The following is a 17,941-nucleotide window of genomic DNA, read 5'->3' on the forward strand; positions in this document are numbered from 1 at the left end:
TTTCAGCTCTCTCTTTATTACTGAGTTTTAAATGACCTTATGTTTGTAACTTACGTGGTTTAAAATATTGATGGAAACTTCTGTGTAAACGGTCATAAATATTTCTGTAAGATTTCTATTTACCCTGGGAAATAAGATTACTACCAAACATATAAGTACAGCTAGTATCATTTATTTGATTGCTGGTCATGCATGGTCTGTTTCAGGCTGGAGCCTACAGAAAGCCTTGAAGAGAACCAGCGGAGTCTTTTGCAAATGACAGAAAAATTTTTTCATGCAATCATTAATTCTTCTTCGGAGTTCCCACCACAACTTCGCAGTGTGTGCCATTGTTTATACCAGGTATGCCTGCAATGGTTGCCTGCCCCTAAACTTTGGGCTTTGGTTTTATAATTCTAGCAGTTTGGAGCTTGGTCCACTAGTGGGTGCATAGTGGGCATTTCTTAAAGACTGTTTTCAGACGTTTTTTAAATAACAAGAATCTAAACGTAGGGACTGAATGGTGTTTAAAGACTTGTGTTGGCAATGAGGGGGTGACTAAATATTATTTTTTTAAGGAGTTGAATCACAGCTAAGAACTCAGACCTAATAAGGTAGCAATGATCTCTGCTTTAGCATCTCTGTGGGAGACTGAAGGATAACTAAGAATGTAATGGTTATACTTGCTTTTATCAGTTTATCATGTGGGCCATCTATAGGGAAGGCAGCAAAAGGGGAAAATAAAAAAATAATCACTGCTGGGTTAAGAAGAATGCAGAACTGTTTTGAATATAGAAGCAGTGTACTTGTTTACTTTTTATACAGGATCAATTAAATCAGAAATAAAGTTAATTATCTAAAAGTCTTACAGATCATGCCTTTGATAAACGTTAAGTTTGTGAATAAAATAGCTACTTGTGCAGTTACTGACTCTAGATAGTTGTTCTCCACATAAAAATAGAGGCAATTTCTTCAAAAGCATTTCTCTCTGAAGTAAATTTTTACAAAAATTGTCTATGAAATGTATTATTCAGGTCATTGCTCCAGGAATGTTATTTAGTTGTCCATTAAGGTGGGCACAATCTTATACTTTCTGCCTTTGATAGAAAAGCAGGTTAAGAAGGGTGTAAGATGCTCATAAGAAAAAACCTGTATGCTATTCAGTGGGACCACAGTCGTTACAAGTCCTAAATTTTAGAAACTGTGGATTGAAGCTGGGTATAATGAAAGGAAATAGACGTATAAAATGCTGTTGGTTGTATTTGGCAGAGAATTGTTTGTGGTTATATGTGCTTCCCTAAAGAAAGTAATTTGTGGGTGAGGTCAAGACACTACATCATTCAGGCTTTATTCTGATCACACTCAGTGTCATGTCTCGTAATCATGTTCTGAAAGCAGGAGTCTCTAGGTTGCTGTGGACAACTGTAAGGAAAGCCATTCGCTTACACTGGGAAGGAGGTCCGCTGGCATATGATTTGGTAAATAACATAAGCCTTGTAACTGGGATGCTGCAGATGCTCTGTGCTTTTGAGGATGATAGATTCTTGTATTTGAGAGGTAGAATGACAACAGGAATACATTTTGGTCTATGAAGTAAAACATCTTCCGTCTCCTATGGGCAGCACATTCTGATGGAGGTCCTGTTGCCTGTCAGAGGCCTGACTATGTTATTGTATGCAAAGGGCTGCTGTACTTTGATTAAGCAGCTGACCAAACATTCTGCAAACACAGTGTTGAGAAATTCAACAGGTAAATAGGAGGAAGAGAACCTGGAAGAGACAGACAAATGTATTTATAGAGTTCTTTTAATGAGGCAGATTACAGAGATTGACTTCTATTTGTGGCTAAAACTTCAGTGCTGTCACACAAACCTTGGAAAGTTACCAAGCTGGGACCAACCTCTTCTTGCTTGTTTCTGGTACCATTTATAAATGATGCTTAAAGAGAAGAAGCCTTCCTGAGTGGTGCACTGTCTGCTGTAGCGTAAGTTCTATTATAGCAGTACCCTCCTGGCTGCCTTGCGTTCAAGTACCAGCATTCCCCGTCTCCATCCCCGACTCCTCTGCTCTGTCCCGTTTCTGCTGCTTTCTATAGCAGCTCAGCAGCAGGTTGCTGAGCCCAGTATGCTTACAGGTCTCTCCCTTGCTCTCTGTGTATTTCTGATGGATTTAGCTGCTGCTAAAAATTCCAGCGGGGGATACTCCTGCTGCCCTCAGGGCTCATAGGAAATACAATTTCCAGTCCTGTTGGAGGACTGTCACAGAAGAGCTGTGCATGGCAGAATATTTGAGCTGTGGTCTCAGTTAAGTGGTCTGGAAGAGCTGCTTTTGGCCTTTCAACCATGGAGTCTGTCTCTCAGGTCTAAAGTAAAGCAAAGAAAATAGATTTTCTGAGCTGTGCCAGCTAATTATGGGTGACAAAATTTCTACGCAATGTAGTCTAGTCATATTTCTACATTGAATGCTGTATTAATAAATGCAACTGCTGCAGTTCTCAGAACTCAGAAGTGAGAAACAGTGAATTGTATGTTGTGACTTGTGGATCTTGAGCTGTTACTGTGAGCTGTTGGAATGAATTAGGTGTGCAAATGATGTGACTTTGTTTCTGCTATAATGGCTTGTATAAATGGCTTCTAAAGTCATCAGTTTCTCTTTCTGACAGTGGTTGTATTCAGGTTGGCAGGGGGTGGTTTTGGGGTGGCTTTTTTGGTTGTTTTTTTTAAATTGGGAAACAAAGGGGGCAAGTTGGTCTCCTTCAAGTTCAAATGGCCACAGTCTCACAGACATTGACTGGGAGTATATTTGAGTGTTACTGAAAATGTCACACGCAACCTTGACTGTTGCTTCTGTTATTTGACGTTACTTTGTCCCACATCTTTTCCTAGAATTGCTTTTATATGCTGTTACTAGGATGCATCAGATTTATTTCCATTTCAGTGATGCATTGCTAGGAATTATTTCTATGCAAATCATTTTTAATTCCTACATGAAATGGTATTACTAAAGTGAACTCACCAGTGGGCATTGCCAGAGATTCTTCTATGGAAGCATATCAAGTCTATTGGTTTTATTCTTGCCTTTACTTTTTTATTTTGGTAACAAGGGTAATTTTTTCCTGAAAGAGATGATTTACTGGCACATATACAAGTGATATTAACTGATACTCAGCTTCAAGGTTTGCTACTTTAAGTGTTTCTAGTAGCACCTGTATTTGTGTACAAATGTTTGTTCATTGCAAACAGTGTAATAATTCATTCTGTACTTTCAGATTCCAGAGTCTGGCCTTTTTCTGAAAGAAAGTACAATTAAAATCTGAATTTTGGGGGGTATTAATTGATTTTTATCATAAGAACCAAATAGGTGATTTTTATAAGGTAACTTCATTTTTTATAAGGTGAATGTGTTCCATCCCAAGCAATAGTGTAAGAGTAAATGAGACTGCATTTTGCGGTGTCTTTTTATGCTTAGAGTTTATAAGTAAATGTACATGTAAAAAATACTCATCAGGTGTGTTGTGTAAATTATTTGTGTAATTTTAATCAATGTAGCAACTTTATGGAAACAGTATATTTAGTTGGATATTGGGGTCAAACCCGGCTGGCGTTTCTGTTACTGGAACAGAGCCCTAATAAGTGTTTTCATCTGGAAACATCATATAACTAGTTACCGCGACAGATTGACCCTTGCTCATTTTCAGGTAATGTATGTTCAGGAGTGCTGTGTGGTAACGAACAAGCCTGATCAAAGCAACTCATACAAAGAATTTGTGCTGGCTATTTCATAAAAACACACAAACATACATGATTTTTCTTAATAAAGAGAGGTGGAAATTTTACTTGCTTTAAATGCAGTAGTGTGATGAACAGAGTATGTATATGACTGCTTCAGAAGCTAACTCTGTAGAAATTACACAAAGTCATAAATTTGGCAGAGGCACCATTGGTTAAATACTGATAGGTCCTGCACAACTTTGAACTATTTAAATTTAGTTTGGTTAGCAGAATAGTTTTTACTGACTGTGGGTTTTGGTTTTGTGGGGGCCTTTTTGTGTTTGTTTTTTTTTTTTTTGCTTTTTACTCTCTCACATTTTTAAGTTGTAGAAATTCTCTTCCAGTTCCAGTTTGTGTGATGCTCTAAAGATCATTTGAACTGTTGGTGCGTGCTTGCTCTCAAACTGCTAAATATTGCTAGCTTTCTATTGATAGAGCTCCAGGTGTTGCTTGCTGTGGGGCTTCTCAGTGATGTTAATTTACTGTTACAGCTAATAAGAAGGATGTAGGATTGAGCTCCAAGACCAAAATGTGCCTCTCTACAGGGGAGCAGTGCACAAGGCTGATGTACTATAGCTTTGCTCAAATCCTGATGGGAAGTACAAGAGAATGCGATGCTTCTTGGTGGGTCCCTTTGCATTTAAATGAAATGCAGAAATAAGCACAATCAAGTCATATCTTGATTTGGAAATCTATAATAAATTAATGTAGACCCGCTGGCTTTTTTCTTCCTTTTTCCACAGAGTGTTTTATGGCAGTGTTTAGCTATCAAAGTAGTAATAACCGTGATGATTCACAGATCTAACTAAATTGAAGGACACACAGAGAAACATTGGGAAGATTTAAAACTCTAAATTTATTTTAAAAGTAATATGCATTTCAAAGGTATAACACTTTACTATTTCTACTATTAAAATTATTTGGGGATGGTGAAATACATTTGAAAGCTGAATATACCATTTAATGCCCAATATTGTGTATCATGAGCACATAAACATGGTTTGACTTTTAATCTAGCCAGAAATAGTAGAAATGATTGAAACGCAACATTTGCTTGTTTTGTATTTAGTGCTTTGTAAATAAGATGTAATAAAATTGTGGAATAAAAACTCCATCATCAGTCTTTAGTTTATATATTTCATTTTCTGTTGGTTATGTTTGTTACATTTTACTGTGTAATTTATGTACAAGTCAACATTGGTTTTTTGTTGCTGTATGTAGTTGGTGCTGTGACTTGTTTGTGCTCATCTCTGTTCTGTAGGCAACTTGCCACTCTCTACTGAATAAAGCTACCGTAAAAGAAAAAAAGGAAAACAAAAAAGCAGTAAGTTTGGAGACCTTTTTCTTAGCCATTTCTTTCAAAGCACAACAGAAGTCTTTTGCTGTTTGTTCAAAACATCTTCACTTCAGTCTATTTGACCTCACTGTAAAATCATTCTACTAATTCTGGCACAAAATAGCTTTCATTTCAATTAACACTGGAATTAAGTTATATTTAAAATATTCTCTGTGTGCCTATTTGAGTAAACAAAAGACATTTTTAACATTACTGCTTAGTATTTAATACTCTGATTCTTCTACCCTTGCCACCATCTTCAGATTAAAAAAAATGCGGAAGAAAAATGTTTTCTTTGGTTTTGGGGAAAATCTGAGTCTGTTTAGCTGTTTTAACACTCTGGCAGATAACTTGACTTCAGCTTGCATCCTGGGAGAAGAACAATTAATATATATGAGTTACTGGAAAGAAAAGAGGCTTCTATGACTTGTTTCTGATATATTTTCTTTTGTTTGCCTTGTGACTAGCAATAAAATTTAGCGCTTGTATTTATTTACTGGGAAAAGCATATTTCCCATTTTAAGTAACTTGCTGTGTTAAAGAGTTTAGATATGTAGATTGTGATAGAGTGGTGTTATTAAAATTTAAGACTTACCCGTTTCTTTGGCAGTGACCTCTAAATATGAAGTATGAATAAAACAGAGGCAGAATGGAAATTTAGACTTTTATTAAATACTCCCTTACTTTTTGCTGTAACTGAGCAGAATAGTAATCATGTTTAAATGCAAAATCTGTGTGCAAACTAGTATTTTACAAGAAAATATCAGTAATTGCATCACAAGGTAACTGAATGAAGTTGCTACTGAACCAAAGTGATTCTTGATATATTATGTACCAATGGCTTTATCTGTTTTAGGAAGCACGATTTCAGATTGCACTAGTTATGTTTTGAAGTATTTTAGTAAAATGGGATTGGTTTGTTTTTTATTTATTTCAAACAATATAACTTAAAATATGAAGCTTGCTAATTTTGTTCTGTGAAAAGGTAGAATCTGACTTGTTTTGATTAACCATTGTTAGTCATAAGAAAATATAGATAGTGAATCTCTATAGAACCACATGTAGCATATTTAAGAGCTTTAACTTTTCAAAGTCAAATGAAGGATATCTAGAGAATAGACTGTCCTCTTAGTAATACATAGTTGATTTCCTAAAAAGAAAGGAGACTTCTTTTCTCTTACAACATTTTCAGAAAATATGGGTTTTTTTCTAGATAGCAAAGAACAATATTTTGAATCTGTAGTTGTAGCAAATTCCTGCTAAGTGATTTTGGACAGTGCATGTACAGGCAGAGAAGTACACTGGCCACTCAGCTCTGGCTCATTCTGTCCTGCCTCCTTTGGCAAATCTGTTGAGATGTGATGGTTCTGAAGAGTATTTCTACAAATATCTCCTTCCCACAAATTTAAAGTTACTCCTGAAACTTTACAGCATAAGTCTTATTGCTGGACAGACTCTTGTGATCAATAGTGAAATTATAAATACACAACTAAAAGACCCACTAATTTAAAGAGAATTATCTGTATTTGATGGGAAGACTGTGCATACCTGAGTATGAACATATGGCATTTGTCTGCTTTACAGTCAGTGGCAGGGTCCTGGAATTAAGTGCTCAGTAATTCTGAAATATACCTTCTTATCTTTATCCAATAGCTATTGTAGCAATTTCACCCTAGCAAGAAAGTTTGTACAAAAGCTGAAGTAAAGCTAGCTAGTGTCTGATAGCCCCCCTTTCCCCTTACGCGTTTCCCTCTCATTCCTGATTGTCCTATGATGCAAGATCTGTCAAGGCAAGAGAGTCCTACTCAAATGTTTTGAGCTTGATTGGTATGGAGAGAATGCTTAAAGTTGGATTACCATACAAGGCTTTTCTCAGCTTGCTTTCCCTTTTCTTTAATGCAAAAATATTCTTTATAATTCTCAACTTCATAGGTTGTTAGTCAGCGATTTCCTCAGAACAGCATTGGAGCAGTTGGAAGTGCGATGTTCCTTCGGTTCATCAATCCTGCGATCGTCTCCCCTTATGAGGCAGGGATTTTAGATAAAAAGCCTCCACCAAGAATTGAAAGGGGATTGAAACTGATGTCAAAGGTGAATCAATAAATATTTTTATTTGGCCATATTGTAATTTCTACCTGATGAGAAAATTTAGGTAAACTTGTCATTTTTGGTAGCAACCATCATGTTTATTTAAAGTGCAGTTTCTATACTACGTTTATACATCATGACATTAATGTTATAGCTCACAGCGATGTAAGTGTGGGGAACAGTCTGTATGGAAAAAAACCACTTTGCCAAAATGATGTATGAGATAACAGAATGCCTTCTGGCTCTTCACTTGAACTTCTAACCTTATTTGAAAACAAAGAAACCAATGTTACTTTGACCACAGTGAGAATAGTGGCAGCCAGGTATTGAAGAAATTCATACTAGCACTAAAGAAGTTATTTTTCCTATCTTTAATCTCAGTTCGTGGTATTTCCTGTAAAAATTAAAAAAAAAAAAAAAAAAAAGATTTAATGATGTGTACAAATTCTGTGACCTGTGTATATTACCCATTTTAAATGTTGAGAAATTATAGTTTTCTTTAAATATGCATATGCTATTGCTTTTATATGGCCATATCATTTCCAGAAGAAATCATTAACATTTAATAAAGAGTGGTTTTGAAAGGCGATTTATTTTCCTAGTCTAAACCCGAATAAAGTTCATAAATAAGGGAAGTCATTTTCTAGTATTTAAAAGCATGTGAAAGAAAATATTTTGAAAGTGAACGCATTTCAAATTAGTTGGCTTATTGGCCTTTTTTTGTCTTGAGGTTTCACAACAAGTTAAAATGAGTATTTCTGACAGTGAAGTTACACTGACTACCATAACAGTTAATACATTAAACCTCTCTGTGTCTTTACCATCTTTTTATTACTCAGATACTTCAGAGTATTGCCAACCATGTCCTGTTTACAAAAGAAGAACATATGCGGCCTTTTAATGATTTTGTAAAAAGCAATTTTGATGCAGCACGAAGGTAGGCCCTTTGGAAACTTGCACAAAGAGTCTGTGTCATGTGTAAAGAGTAAGCAGAGAATGTTCTTACAGCCTTTTAATTTACATTGAGTCTACTTGGCAGATTTCCCTTACACGCTTATGGTTATTACTGGTTTTGAACTCTAGGTTTTTCCTTGATATTGCCTCTGATTGCCCAGCTAGCGACACTGTCAATCACAGCCTGTCTTTCATCAGTGATGGCAATGTACTTGCTTTGCACCGGTTGCTGTGGAACAATCAGGAGAAAATTGGCCAGTACCTTTCCAGCAACAGGTAAGACTTCAGAAATATTATAAAGAAGGGAACTGCTGATGGGATATGAATATTTGGAAATACTTTCAGATGCTTCCGTTATTATTACGAAGAGAAATGTCATGGCTGAAAAGTCTTACATTTGGAAGCTTGTCTTATTGACAAGCCGTTTTTGGGAATATGCCTAACATCTTTGCTGCCCACTTTACTGTCAACCTTTGTGCAAGTGTATAGTTGTCTTATCTTTTGTAAAAATTGTTCTATGTGTAACAAACGCTTATTTCTTTGTTGAACACTTTTTAAAAATTATTTTTTAATTTTACAAAAGAAAATCCAGCCTGTTCAAGGTAAGGAAGGGTAGTGGGCAAAAAAAGTAGGAATTGCTGAGTAAAGAAGGACTTTTCTTTTAAGTAATATGCTGTTTCTAGGGACCACAAGGCTGTTGGAAGACGACCTTTTGACAAGATGGCTACTCTTCTTGCCTATCTGGGTCCTCCTGAGCACAAACCTGTGGCAGATACCCATTGGTCCAGTTTAAATCTCACTAGTTCCAAATTTGAAGAATTTATGACAAGGTAATGAGATTATTGTGGTGGGGACACACATTGTGGGTTTCTAGACCTCAGCATGTAAGGCAATATAAGTAGTTAGCTTTAGTTTTGAAGGGGAGTTTAAAAAGTTGGGTCCACATATACCTTTTAGGTTTCTGAGTAGATTTTAATTTAAAAGATTAAATTGAGAACCAGAGACAGCAGTAATGTTTGTGATTTAACAAAGGTTCAAGATTGTGTGAACTTAATACTTTTGTTTAAAGATGCAAATAAAGAGGGTTTGGGATTTTTTTTTTAAATTTTTTTTTTTTTTTGAAAGGCAGTTGTGAAAAGTTGATGTCAATGTACTGCTTTTTAGGCATCAGGTACATGAAAAAGAGGAGTTCAAAGCACTGAAAACATTAAATATTTTCTACCAAGCTGGGACATCAAAAGCTGGCAATCCTGTTTTCTACTACATTGCGCGGCGGTAAGGAATCTTTCACCTTCTCTGTCTGAAATAAACATGTAAAATCAAAAGTATCAAGCGTATATAAGAAAGGGACACCAACTTTGTAACAGACAACAATCTGAAAATAGCTTATTTGTCAAATTTTGGTAACAGTATTTTTTAATTGAGTTGTTTCCTAAATTAGAACTGTCATAGTTTTTCCACCCAGGAGTATGTGAGTATCTGTGGAAAAATACCTAAAATTTTAAATACATTTTATTAATTTTTCACTGTCTCAAGTAAACTACATCTATACCACATTACTGTTAGCCCCTTATCAGTGATTTTAGCATATTCATTTTCTGAAGTATAAAATGAGTAACAAGCTAAAACATGGGATAAAATTTTTTTCAAAATGGTCCATGTATCCCATTTTAAAGAGTAATACAACTATTTAGAAGTTTCACACATAGTCAAGACCATGATGTTGCTTCAGTTTCACCGTTATGTTCTAAGTGACAGTAATACCATGATTTTGGAAAATGATTAAGATTCCAGAATAATTGGAAATATCACTAAAGTAATAAGAAAAGCAGATGTTGACATGTGAACTTTGCAAAAGATTGTGTTTTTCCAATAAGGCAAAATTTTGAAAGTTTTGTCTTCCCTACTCTGGAAGATAGTGATTCGTAACAACAAGTAACATATGCTGCAGTATTGAAGAATTTGGGAAGAATATACCAAGATCAATATTAGTCAGTTTATGGTCAAATTAGTCACAATTCTCTCTTTTAACAAAAAAACAAAAAAAACCCCCACCATCTGGTTTTATTTGAATTAATGCTAGCAGTTGTAAAGCTGGAACTAGAGTAAGAATGTAGCTGAAACTATCTGCACCATAAAATCCACGGACGACAGCATGTTCAAAACAGTTTCCATAGCAATTACACTCATTACTAAAAGTCATTCTTCGTCCTTTTAAGAAAAGGAAAATCATTGCGCTCACAACCAGGTGCAGTCAAAGAGAGAGCTGTAAAGATAAGATTAGAGCTGTTGGAACTTTTCTCTGTGCTGTGTTGTCGGTGCCTTTGCTTTCGGTACTGCTGTTGCTGGTGAGGTGTTGGCTGGCGGCAGTGGGACTGCTGGGGTGCGTGGTGGTGCTGTCCAAGTCTGTGAAGTTCTCACCAGCACTGATCGTGGTAGTGAGAGTCCTGACGTCAGTGTGGCACTTAACGGATGCTGGCAGATCCTGTATGGGTGTTCATGGTCAGATTATTGCCGATGCATTTTGTGGCAGTGGGGCTCTTGGTTTTGCTTTTGCTGCTATTGCCAGTATGGTTTCTGCTGGCGCTGCTGGTGGTAGCTGAGTTCATGCTGGTGGAGCTGCCTGTGGCACCAGTGCTGGTAGAAGTCATGCGGTTGCTTTGGCTCTTCCTGGTCCTTCTGTTGCTGGTGGGGTGCTTGTTTGTGATGCCAGTGGGGTGGCTGCTGCACCGGTGGGGTGCTTGCTTGTGGTACCCTTGCTGCTGATGTGCTTATCTGTGGCATGGTTAGGAATGGTTGTGGTCCCTGGGGAGCTCTTGCTTGAGCTGCTTGTTGGGGTAAGGCTGGGAAGAGAGCTCTTGGTGGTGGTGCCAGCGCTGCTGTCCACGGTGTGCTCCTCGCTGGTGCTGGCACTGCTACTTGGGGTGCCAACGGTGGCGGTTTTGTTGACGGTGCCACTTACGGCAAAAAGTATTGTCGTGATTTGAGGAGATGTCATCAGTGGTGAACCTTCTGCAGACCCTTTGAGTTCGTGTAAGAAGGTGAAAACAAGCAGAGGAAATCACTTCTTCAGCAGTATCTTCTGTTTGTATTCAACAATTTAAGTACATAGTCAATACACGTTTGCAATCAAGGCATTCTTCAAATTTACATATTTCTAATGAAAATCATACCCAACAGGCATGTAAGATTTTTTTCGATTAATTAAAATTTTAGATCCTTAATTTTATTAATTTTCATAGTTTTTCATTGTTTTCAGTAGTGCTTTTTACTCAGTAGATTGAGTTACAAACTTATTTTCCTAGAAAATCTGTGCTCTGTTATACCGTGTGACTTTTGTCATTTCCTCTCAGAAATTTTCAAATAAGGAACAATTTTAATGATGGGAAAATTTTATTGTTTTACCACTGGATAATAAACATACCTTATTCTAAATTCAGGTTGGAGGCTAAAATAATGAGTGAGCTTTTGAAGAACCTTTCCAAATATAACCTCTAACTTGGTGGTTGAGTTCTGCTACTTAAATATGGTTTCCTAGCCAGGATGCAATCAGAGATCCAACAAATGCATATATCTGTTCACATTTCTTTTATTATGTTTTTGATTTTTCAGAGCAACAAACAAACAAAACTTCTGTTCAGTATCAATGTGGAAGGTAAAATAAATTTCAAAACTGTTTCCTTCTTCTGGAATTTTGTACAGGCATGCCAAGGGTTTCTTCATGCTTTAAAAAAAACCAACACAAACCACTTGCTTTCAGGCTGGTAATGTAGGGAGGAAATGCTTACATTCTCTTAGATTTGTTGCTGTGAAAGTTCTCAAACACTTGCTTCAATGCTAGCTCTTAGGAAGACTTTATGTGTAAGGCAGTCCAAAGGTGGAAAAATAAAAAAGAAAGTGTAACGTGGCTGGTACCATTTGGAGATAATATTTGTGTGAATGAGATTAAAGTGCCTGTGCTTTTTGTCATTTCTACACTTAATGAATCCGCAAGCTCATGCTAATCAAAGCAATACTAAACAACACAAAGAAAGTCTCATTACATAGAAGTAGGTAAGAAAACAAAATTTATCTGAGCTTTTTCCCAATGATTTATGGCTCTGAAATGGGATCTATATGAGAGAACATTTATCTAAGTCAGCCTTTGGCTTTCCCTTTCTTTTGCTTGGGAAATTGCCTTCCTTTAACTTGACCCCTTTTCTGCATTTTCAACACCCTTGACTCTTTGGATGCCGTAGAGGAAAACAAGATGAGTAGTACCACTTATCTTCTGTCCTGATCTTCTGTCTTCAAAAGCCATCCCCTCTTTCATGTCTTTGAGTCACCTTTGAGCCTATTGTGTTGACTGAAGTGGGCCTTTATAAAATCTTATATGAAACTTCAGTTTGCAGTATAAACGGCTATATAAGTCTCTAACAGTAATTAACTACTATTAAATTGGTTATCGTGTATCCTTCACATGTTACAACAAATGGTTGAGAAGAGGGATGGCTTCTGGAAATTTTCCTTTTGGAATATTAATGATCATTGTTGAAACAAAACCAAAATTGTTTTGTTTTCAGTGAAACATGTATCTGCATATCTAGCATCTAATGCTGTTTTCTGCTTTTCGGAAAACATTGAACAGCATGTGACTTGTAGAGTGACTTTACTGGGATATCTGAATGTTCCGTGTAATTCTGCACTAGGAACAGATTTACTGAATGTTAAGTTTGAGCATTGCATTTATGCTAGGCTGTAGAAAAAACATTAGTGATGCCTTAAAGATTCAATGGGGATATAGAGTTGACAGTAAAGTGAGTACATACAGTGCCAAAACTGAAGTTAGTTTGCCTGTCTTCTGTTAAAGTTCATTTTTTCCCTAGATATTCCTGACACTAAATGTGCACACAAAGTTTCAAAAGTTTAAATAAGGATACATTTTTAAATGCTGTATTGTGTAGGGGACTAACTCATTGTGAACACTGAAAGTTACATATCCTTGGATTATGATTTTTGCTAAAGTTGATTTTTGCATAGGCTTAAAAAAGGATATGTACTCATGGACAGCATGTATCAGCTTAAATAAATTGTTTTTAAAAAGCATGCTGATTGTTTCAGGCAACTTTATGCAGTTGAATGTCAGTAGATTTTTGAAGAATATAAAATGTATTATGTTCAGACCCCTTCTAAACTAGTTGTACTGCTGTCACAAGAAAAGACTGATCATGAAAATTTAGGAATAAAAGTGGATGTTTGGAAACTGAATTTTTCTCCCAGTTGTTGTTTATTCACTGTTGTAATGGAGTAAGCTTGAAAAGTTGTTAGACTATTGCAAATTAGAAGGATCAGCTGGAGTAATTTTATCTGCCCACTCCCACCTGCATTTCCCTTTTTCCCCTCAATTCCATCAGAGTAATTTCAGAAACTGTTTTTCTGAGACTCATGCAAGTATATATCACGAGACAAAATACCTTCTCTTCAGGATGAAAAAAGAAGTAGAATATATACTTTCAGGAATAGTTCAACTTAGTAAGACACCTCTTCTAAGGCAAACGTTGGGGGGGGGGTGGTGTTCTCACATCTATCATGAGTTATGTTGAATATACAACAACAAAAGTATTAATATATTAATATTAAAAGTGCTGTTGTATCCTTGCATGGTTAATTTTAGTATGAGCGAGCCTGTTTCAATGAGATGTCTTCTCTTTTTCTCCAGGTGAGATGTGTAGTGGACACAAGTAGGTATTTGAAGGGAACTTGGAATGCTTGATAGCTTTATTTGGGGTAGGAGGGTGGTATTTCAGTGTCTGCTTCAGTAAGTGTGGTATCTTTTGCATGCTCAACAGAAGGACTTAGTTGCAGTTTAATGAGAAAAGGGATGTTGACTAGTTCTCTTCAGAAGTAAACTGGTGTTTTTCACTCTTATCTGGTTTGTTTTCCTTTGTAAGCCACTTGGACAACAGCATTAGGAAGATTTATGGGAAAGGATGATTTGAAGCATCTGTGCTAAAGTGAACTCGTGGTCTAGGCAAAAGGCATTCAACATTGATGGTGCCATTGCTCCTGTAAGGAGGATTTTGTTGTAGTTAGGCTGGGGGGCCAGTGTCATCATAGAGGCACACACGTATGTTCCTGCTTGGAGTGGAGCTAACAGTTCATGAACCTGCAGGGCTAACTGACAGAAAGGGGTATTGCTGAGGGAAGCCTGTGTGCTTTTTTCCTTCTCTCCCCCCCGCCCCCCCCCCAAGATGTTTAAGCCCCTTCCATACACAAAGGTAGAAGACATGGTAGTCTTCTGAATTCTCTTTAAAAAATTCTCTGTGTTTGCTTGCCACATTTTTCTCCTCCAGTTTTTTCCATGAGACACTGTCTTATTTCATGTCAAGTAAAATAAAATGCCTACATTGTTATCCTGTCCCGTTCAGACAAGAAATTAGGCATACAAATGCCAAGAATAGTGATAACCCATCTTCAAAAAGTTTCCTGTGTTTGGCAGTGATCCAAGGCATCTTTATGTATTCTGTGAAGACTTGACATGCAGTGTGTTTTCTTCATTTGCAGAGCAAGAAACGGTTATTTCGTCTGTAAAGAAAGAATTTCTGGAAATAAATTGATACAAAAGTGTGCAACACATGCTTGCTAGATCAGTTACCTACCTTTTCTTTAAAAGCAGGAAAATAAAATTATCCACAGCTGGCTAACTTAACAGCAGTGTTGTATCTGTAAGGAAGTTAACAGGTATAGTGGCTATGACTTACTAATGAGTTCATGTGGAAGTCATCTCAGCAAAACTATGTTGTTGTTTAAATGCTACAAACTACCTCAGTATTTTGAGCTGAGGCCTGCAAACTATTTATATATAAATCTGTCATAAATGAAAATTACCTAGTGGTTATTTTGTGCTTATTTTGGTATTTGAAACCTTGACATTTTACTGTTAGCTGGTCCAAGGCGCGGTGATATTTTAAGTGTGCTGTTAGAATGTCGGTGAGTGGAAGGAAAGTAAGTATTGGTGCATGTTTTTACAGGCTTTTGGAAAGGTGTTATCAATATATAATGATCCTGTTCCTTCAGCATTGTGTGGTTTGCATCTCAAATCCTGTGCAGCAGATTTCTTGGGACTACATATAGTTAGGAAATACATAATTCTCACACAATCAAATACTGACATCGGCAGAAAGGCTGGGGAATTGATTAGCCACTCCTTGGAACTTGATTATACACATCCAAGAATGAAGCTGGTGACGTGTTTACAAAAATATATAATCTGACATTGAAATAGGCTACAGCATATTTCACTTTTAAGTATATATACTAATTGTCATGAGTGAAGCATACTGTGAGCTAAAAGAATAGTGATAATACCTATTCATTTTGGGGCTGAATTCTGCAGAATATCTAATCCAGTGGAGGTGAATCTGCTTTTCATAATTATGCATAAGGGCTATTTGTGAGAACTATGAGATTTTATGACTGATATCTTCATGCCCTTTACTTGCAAATAATTCAACTTTTTCTGCTTGCTTCCTTAACTGAGAAATTATACAATCATTAGCATCACTAAATACTGATTGTGATTTGGGTATGTGATATTCCTTGGAAAAAAATGCCAGCTTAGTGGGTGACTGTTTGTACACAGATATTTGAGAGTAAACCTTTCCAAGTCTGGACAAGCCAGTAATGGGCCCTAATAAAGCTAGTATATAAATAATAAAGGAGGATGCCACTTGTTTATCATGTCAGTAGCTACTGAGTGTACGTATATTAATTACAGTGTTGTTCTTTTATGGATGTATATTGAAATTTGGCTGTGAAATATGTCCACAAGAGAGTTTGCCTGTTTGAGACAATAGATGTAAAAATTGAAAAATGAGAACATTAAATAGAAAGCACTGCAAAGTACTTTTTCATTACCAGCTTACCAGTAGCTGATCACACAGAGATAACACAAATTTAGAACAAAAAGATAGTCAAATATTTCATCTTCTGACTTGCCCAAAATAAGTTATGCCATCTTCATCTTTCTGAACCATCTTGTATTAACTAGTAGCTGTTCAGACAGTATAAAATTCCTGGCATGGGAACTCTTTAGTTCTATGTATCTCACTGCTATGTATGTAATTCTGTTTAGATCGCTATGAAACTCTAAAATACCTATTCTGTGTGTAACTCTGCTTTTTAAGTTCTTTTACTTGGCAAAGTAGTATGGATAGCCCTGACCTTTTATTTAGTAACTGATGCTTAAGGATTGTTGAATTCAGCAGAAAGGAGGGGATGACTAAAAACAAAGCTTGAACATCAGACAATAGTGGAAGTGGATCCTCTTTCATAACTGGCCATCAGAAAGATATTTGGAGGCAAGTGTTTATAAAAGTTTGCCATGGCATTTTTCTAATGCTGCTTTACGATCTGTATGCCCCACCCAGCTGGTGGGTTCAAAAGTCAGCAAACTGTCTGCTGTTGAATTGTGGTTTTGGGGTGAAAAGAGACTATAAATACAAATGAGCTCCAGAATGGCCTCTGATCTCTTGCAGATCTGCTGTTCTTCAGTCTTAGGAGAATGGAGATGATTTCCCTAGTTTTGTGATACTGAACTCTACAGAAATTATGAAGTTTTAATCATTGACCAAGTTACCTGGCAGTTTAACAATCTGAGAAGTTGTCTTCAATAAAATAGCTTTATAAACTGTGTCCGAGGGATTTTTAAATGAACACAAACCTCAGTTCCTCAAAGGAAGACGAAAAATCACTGCTAAACCATAGTGATCATGGTACAAGTCAGATATGCGTTCCTGCATTGCATAAAGGAGTGGTAAGGAGCAGATTTGTGTACATTCTGTCCAGGTACAGGATACTTAATGAAAATATTGTTATACTTTGACATAAGCCTTGCTACTAGGTGGAATATTGCTTGCCTTTACCTCCCTTTTTATTGCTTGTGTCCTCTTAAGCAGCTTTGTAATTCTTCAGTTTTGTTCCATGAGGCTGCCTTTTCAAACCTAGCAGGTGGGGCTTTGCTCTGGAATGATGCTCTGACATCTTTTCTACTGATAGGAATGTGGCTAAGTGGTGCTTATTTGGGGTGTTTGTCTTGTGGTCCTGTGCTAGATGTCATTTTTAAAGGTGTGAAATGTAGAAAGACTGTTTAGATTGGAGCTGCCAGGATGTTTGAGGGCTTGCAGCAGGCTGGGGTTTTTTTGGTTTGGGGGGTTGTTTTGGGGTTTTTTTGGTGGTTTTTGAGATCTTGTTGCTAGGACATTGTTGAGTCATTTTACTGATATATCTGGATCAGTTCATATCCTTCTTGTGCTGTGAAATTTAATTCCTTCTGTCATTTTGCTTCACATTTTGTTTCCTGGGCAACAACCTGACTTCTGAAGCCAGTTCTCTTCTGTTTTTAATCCCTACACTGTTACTAAAATGATCAATAAATCAATAAATACTGATCCTGAAGTACTGCCATTAAGTTTTAAAGCTGATCCCAAATTAATTAATAGGAATACAAAACTCTGAGTTATTGCTTCAGACCGCAGCTATCCCTACAGCAGTTTTAACCTTTCAAAAGCAAGCATATTTCTATTACAAGGTGCGCTAGACCTTTTTTGGGTATTTTGAATATTGTCCTGAAATGCTAAATAGTTATTTTGGAAAAAATAATTTCTCTGAAAATAGATTATTTTATATTTATCATGGACTGAATGACCAGCATGTTTAAGACAACACAAACCGATGCTGTCATGTTCACATCCATGCCTATCAGTTTTATTTCAGTTTGACTGCACCGTTGCCAAGCAACAAGTGCACGACTCCTACATTTGCCTGCCTACTCTCTG

General features: G+C 36.6%; 1 protein-coding gene across 9 annotated transcripts in view; it reads left to right on the top strand.

Moving 5' to 3' along the window:
- NF1 (neurofibromin 1) overlaps nucleotides 1–17,941 on the top strand; it is a 105,415-nt gene that overhangs the window by 40,778 nt on the left and 46,696 nt on the right. For 7 of the 9 annotated variants that reach the window (XR_008237585.1, XM_052804238.1, XM_052804234.1 and 4 more), the window contains 7 exons: nucleotides 207–342; nucleotides 5,010–5,072; nucleotides 7,017–7,175; nucleotides 8,012–8,109; nucleotides 8,256–8,402; nucleotides 8,810–8,956; nucleotides 9,291–9,401. Coding sequence is in view for 8 of the 9 variants with exons in the window: in XM_052804238.1 (XP_052660198.1) it covers nucleotides 207–342; nucleotides 5,010–5,072; nucleotides 7,017–7,175; nucleotides 8,012–8,109; nucleotides 8,256–8,402; nucleotides 8,810–8,956; nucleotides 9,291–9,401 (861 nt within the window). In the remaining variant the exon portion in view is untranslated. The remainder of the gene's footprint in view (nucleotides 1–206; nucleotides 343–5,009; nucleotides 5,073–7,016; nucleotides 7,176–8,011; nucleotides 8,110–8,255; nucleotides 8,403–8,809; nucleotides 8,957–9,290; nucleotides 9,402–17,941) is intronic. The other 2 variants (XM_052804236.1, XM_052804240.1) reach the window with 1 other exon arrangement.

This window comes from Harpia harpyja, chromosome 12 (genome assembly GCF_026419915.1).
Source record: "Harpia harpyja isolate bHarHar1 chromosome 12, bHarHar1 primary haplotype, whole genome shotgun sequence".
NCBI lineage: Eukaryota > Metazoa > Chordata > Aves > Accipitriformes > Accipitridae > Harpia > Harpia harpyja.